We start from the raw sequence: 5023 nt of genomic DNA, 5'->3' as shown, positions 1-5023 counted from the left end.
ATAACATAATCATTTAAAGGAATGCAAACCAAAACCAAAACCAAACAAAAATACAACTGTTTGTCTCTCCACAACCCTTACTCCACCCCAGCCCCATATTCCAAGTAATGAAATACCAGTGTGGTCCTTTCATTATGTACAAAGAGCTGGTGACTCCCTAAGCAAGATAAACAGACTAGACAGTTTGTGCTAAAGTAAACTTTTCTCTTTTATTTTATTCTACAAATAGAATTTAGTATTTGTTTTAAACTCAGCAAGTAAAGCAACTATCCTGCTTAGGAATTATTTATACTTAAAAAAAAAAACACTCTAAGAAGAAATGCAACAATTGCTCAGATTTTCAATACTATTTTATTGCAACCGGATGAGTGTTTTCTAAATTGTGCATTACACCATAATATACAGGATTACAAACAAGATTACAGTACAGATCGATTCCAGTGGTACCAGTATCACATCTCAAACAGCACTTATTCTGGACTGCATTTTACATGCAATAGCTATTGTTCTAATTATGAATTAAATGGTTTGAATTTATTTAAGCTACTGTACTAATTGACTACAATAGATATAAAATCCCAACATCAACAACCTGATTAGATTTAGGCTCAGATTCATTACATGAATATATGACAAACCACCATTTGTGTGACTATGTATAAAATCATGCATTTATATTTTCTGGAAACATCAATAGCTTCAGATTCTCTGTAAAATCATGGAATGCGAAGGAGTAAAAGACTAAAAAGAAACAGTGCAAATTGTATGTGATAGTCAAGCAGCTTTTGATTTAAAGAAGGGTATGTTGGCATTTGTTTATAATATGTATATACAAGCTTGTGCAAGTAATGTATTGAATTGATATGTTTTGATAGGGAATACATCTCTTGTTTTTATTCATCCTCAAGAATTATGGATCTGGTTATCATTTTAAGGAGAGGGAAAGACTTTAAAGTGAAATGAATTGCTCAAATTGTGCAATTATTTTTAACAATTAGAGAAGAAAGAAGTGCTAAGGCAACACAATAACTTTCTAAGCACTTTTCTGCTGGTTTAAATTAGTTAAATTATTTTGTATAAATTAGATATAATTCTACTTTTCTGATATGTATAAAAATTGATGAAGCTGCATGGTTTTAAAATAGGAAATCCACATTATAAAAAGTCATTAAAAATTCTGTACAAAATCACAACAAAATAATTCAGCATGGGAAAGGTAACAAGTAGTAAAATGCTGGTTGAAAAATATATATTTATATATATTTTAATTGGCCCATTACTAGTTTAAAAATTGCATAGATCCTAATTATTGCTTGTGATTTTGTTATCCCGATCAGATAATTAATATGCTCTGAATACAGCTGCACCAAATTTGTGGTGCATTTTTTTAACTTTACTGTATTTTTTTTAAAATAGAAGAGCTATAGAAAATAATACATAAAGTGAACAGGAACTTTGATCCCCTGTTTCTACCAAAGGCAGTAACGACAATAAATACATATATCACTTGAAGCTTGGAGTATTTGCACTTTGCAGCAGTAGTACCCAAAGGGCTGCCTTTTGTAAACACGACAGTCACTGTAAGCACAGTGGGTTCGTTTCCCAGGGACGGTGAAACTGACGTGCCTCTAATCGTGAAAGATGGCATTGAGCTGGGCACTCATGACTCGCTCATGATGTGAATGGCTATCGAAGGACATAATATTGTCTATAGGGATGTCACAGCGAGGGGCAGCGGCGCCCGAGAAGATTGATCCGTGGCTTTGGGCCCCTGCCAGGGTCGCTGCAGGATAGTGCATGGTAAAGGCATAATTTTTCTCAAACTCGGCGGACGGTTCGTGTTTGAAAGAGAAGTTGCCATTGATGCTGAGCGGCGGACTGAGGGGTCCGTCAAAGGAAGGGCTGGTGCAATCAGTCAGAGGGCTCTCAAAGAAGGGCTCGAGCGCTGCGCTGTAGGCATGCGGCGGCGGCTTGACATGGAAGACATGGGAGCTGTCCATGGTGCCGTAGGGCGGGCTTGGCAGCCCCGGAGACTGGTAGGAGTAGGGGTGCACCGGGAAAGAAGCGCTGGCAGTCGGCAGGTGCGGAGGCATGTCCTGGTTCTGCTCAGGCAGAAAAGTCCGAGGATTGAGCTGCAGGCAGCCGGCAACCAGGTTGGTGGTGGGCTGGGATAAGCCCTTGCAGAGGGTCTGTACAAAGGAGACCAGGTCAGGGCTTTTGCCGGAACGCAGAATCTCCGACAGAGCCCAGATATAGTTTTTGGCCAAGCGCAGTGTCTCGATTTTGGACAGCTTCTGTGTCTTGGAGTAGCAGGGCACTACCTTGCGCAGGTTGTCCAGCGCCGCGTTCAGCCCATGCATGCGGTTCCGCTCCCGGGCGTTAGCTTTCATGCGTCTCAGCTTAAAACGCTCCAGGCGCGCCTTGGTCATCTTCTTCTTTTTGGGGCCGCGTCTCTTAGGCTTTTGATCATCGTCCTCCTCTTCCTCTTCTTCCTCCTCTTCCAGATCCTCCTCTTCTTCCTCCTCCTCTCCCCCGTTCCTCAGTGAGTCCTCTTCCGCGTTCATGGCTTCGAGGTCGTCCTCCTTTTTGTCTGTCTCGTGCTCCTCGTCCTGAGAACTAAGACATTCGTCTGTCCAGCTCGGAGGACCCTGCGGCTGAGGCTCTCCCATCAGCCCACTCTCGCTGTACGATTTGGTCATGTTTAGGTTTCCTACATTCAACAGGGGAGAGGGGAAAACAGAAAAGGAGAAAAACGCTACATTCAAAAACTACATATGCCCCCAGCTTCTATCCACTAACCCTGTAGAAATGCATGTGAAGAGAATTATCAGCTGATTACAAAATGGATGCCCCTGAGGAAAAGTTAAATGCAGTTTTATAGTGGCCTGTGTGTGCCCTGCTGGTACGAAGGAGGCTGGACAGGGCTGGGAGGAGGGGAGACAGTATGTGTTATACGTACACTTCCGGTGTATGTTTCCTTGTGATTAATTTAAGTGTGTTTATGGTGATTACCCGGTAGGATAATGTGTGTGAAAAGGAGTGTACATTTTGGCGACTTCATGTTTATTTGCATGTGTTCAGAGTCGCTTACAACTCCACAAAAATGACGAGTTTGAAAATTGCAATTGTTTCCATCTCTGTTCCGGCCTCTGGGTACTCAGCGATTAAAGTTGAAGAGCCATTACGTAATTTACTAACACTGGCAGTGATTTTTAAGAAGATTATACTGAATGGGGATTGAAAAGCAAATGCATGCGGAGGAAAAGTATTTTCCACCAAATTATTTCACCATCAACGAAAGATTTGGAAACAAAAGTGGGCTGGGGTTTTCCATCCCACCCTTGCCTTTATTTTCTCGCCTCCCACCCCGCTGGCCCTCTGCTGAATTTCCACCTTGTATAAAAACGCTTACTAGAGGGCCAGGGCTGGGGGCGCGGCGCAGAGCGCTCTTCCACGCGCCGGGGATCAGGTGCGGAAGGCTCCTCTCTAATAAACAGCCCATTGAAAGGGCCGCCCGCTCTTTATTGGGGCTTTTCAAATTTCGCCTCAAACCTTCCTTTAAAAGATTGAGTAATTATAATGGTCAGCGATTGGCAATGGCGAAGTTGCCGCTTCTAATAAGGAAAATAAAAAGCCTTTAGTGAGACAACTGAATTTCTGGCACCTGCAGTGGCTGCTGGGGACTTGGCCGACTCTGGAACAGTAACAGGTAGCAGGAGTGGGTCTCTCTCCCTTTCTCCACATTTTTCCCCCTCTCAATTAAACTACCTCTCAACTCGGTTTATTTTCCAGGGTGTGTATATTCAAAGTATCAGTGCCCCTTTCATTCACTGAAGAAATAAGTTGGCACTCCCAATGTGTATAAAATACATGTACACAAAATAAATCTTGGTAACGTGGGGTTTTCCCCCCTTACTGGAGGAAGTGAAATAGTTAAGTAGTTACTTGCTTTCAGAACTTTGAAATCACCACTAGCAAATAATCACAGTTAGTGGGTGTTATATTTTTAAAAATCCAAAGACGCTCCTATATTTTCTCCCTTAAAAAAAAAGTAAAACAATTTTTTTTTTAATTAGAAAGCCCGCAGTGGGTATTTGAGTGATGCGAGTCAAACTGTATGCGTACTCGCCTGCAATTATGGAAAGGAATGCCTGTCTCAACACATACACGCGCTCACAAACTCACACATACAGAATATGTGTACATCTTCAATTGCTGCTTTTATTCCCAGCAAAAATGAAAGGATTGTAATTACCTGTAGTTGTTAGTAAGTCCTGAGCAGTGACGGTCTCATAACCCTGGGGCCTCCGGACGCCGTGCCTTCTGCGTGGGGCGAATTCCTCGTGTCCAGGCGGCGCGGGCGCTCAGGTTATATAGCCGAGTTGGTGATGCTGAGCGCGGGCGGGGCCCGGAGCAGAGCGGCGAGCAGGTTCCTGCGCTCCGCGTCTGCGCACGCGTCTGGGCTTTGCGCCCCCTTCCCTTCCGCCCTCCTCCTCCTCCCCCGCCCCCGTCCCCTCCCCCTCAGCCTTGCTCCTCTCCCACCCCCCTCCGACCCAGCTCCCCACTCCCCCACCCCTACCCCCGCCCCATCTCCTTCCTCCCCGGCATGCGCCATATGGTCCTCCCAGTCCAGCCAAGAGCCGGGAACCACGTGACCTGCCCATTTGTATGCCGCGGAGCGCTCCATTCCGGCCCCTTTGTGGCCAGAAGAAAGTGGCCCATCTGTCGCCAGTTAGAGACTCCGCGGACCTGTTTTTACCCGCAGGAGAGATTAACCCTTTCAGGCGGCACAAGGGGAGAAGGGGCGCGGGGGGGAAGGGGGAAAGGGGAAGGAGTTTGAGAGAAGGGAGCGGGAAAGCTAACACTGACTGGGTGTAGATCAGACTTAGTGGCCGGCGCTGGCGCGGTAAGTAGGGCACAGGTGAATGAGGCAGAAGCGAGAGACTTCTTTGGATTCCTCGCCCAGGCACTGGCTTCCCGGGCACTCCCTGCCCTCTCTGCGGTATCTATCTCTTGGTTTCTC

General features: G+C 45.3%; 1 protein-coding gene across 1 annotated transcript; it reads right to left on the bottom strand.

Moving 5' to 3' along the window:
- Positions 1-217: 217 nt before the first annotated feature.
- NEUROD1 (neuronal differentiation 1) lies at positions 218-4382 on the bottom strand. The gene is made up of 2 exons (XM_060015625.1): positions 4256-4382; positions 218-2710 (listed from the first exon to the last, which is right to left on the bottom strand). The coding sequence occupies exon 2, from the start codon at positions 2697-2699 to the stop codon at positions 1629-1631; it is 1071 nt and encodes a 356-aa protein (XP_059871608.1). The 5' UTR covers positions 2700-2710; positions 4256-4382; the 3' UTR covers positions 218-1628.
- Positions 4383-5023: the final 641 nt, after the last annotated feature.

Source organism: Delphinus delphis, chromosome 7 (genome assembly GCF_949987515.2).
Source record: "Delphinus delphis chromosome 7, mDelDel1.2, whole genome shotgun sequence".
NCBI classification, from domain to species: domain Eukaryota; kingdom Metazoa; phylum Chordata; class Mammalia; order Artiodactyla; family Delphinidae; genus Delphinus; species Delphinus delphis.
The sequence above is the reverse complement of the archived record's forward strand: the minus strand, read 5'-3'. Positions and strand labels throughout refer to the sequence as shown.

What these genes read in the sequence shown, in the direction of transcription:
- NEUROD1 (XM_060015625.1), bottom strand. Translation starts at nt 2,699, where the DNA reads ATGACCAAATCGTACAGCGAGAGTGGGCTGATGGGAGAGCCTCAGCCG.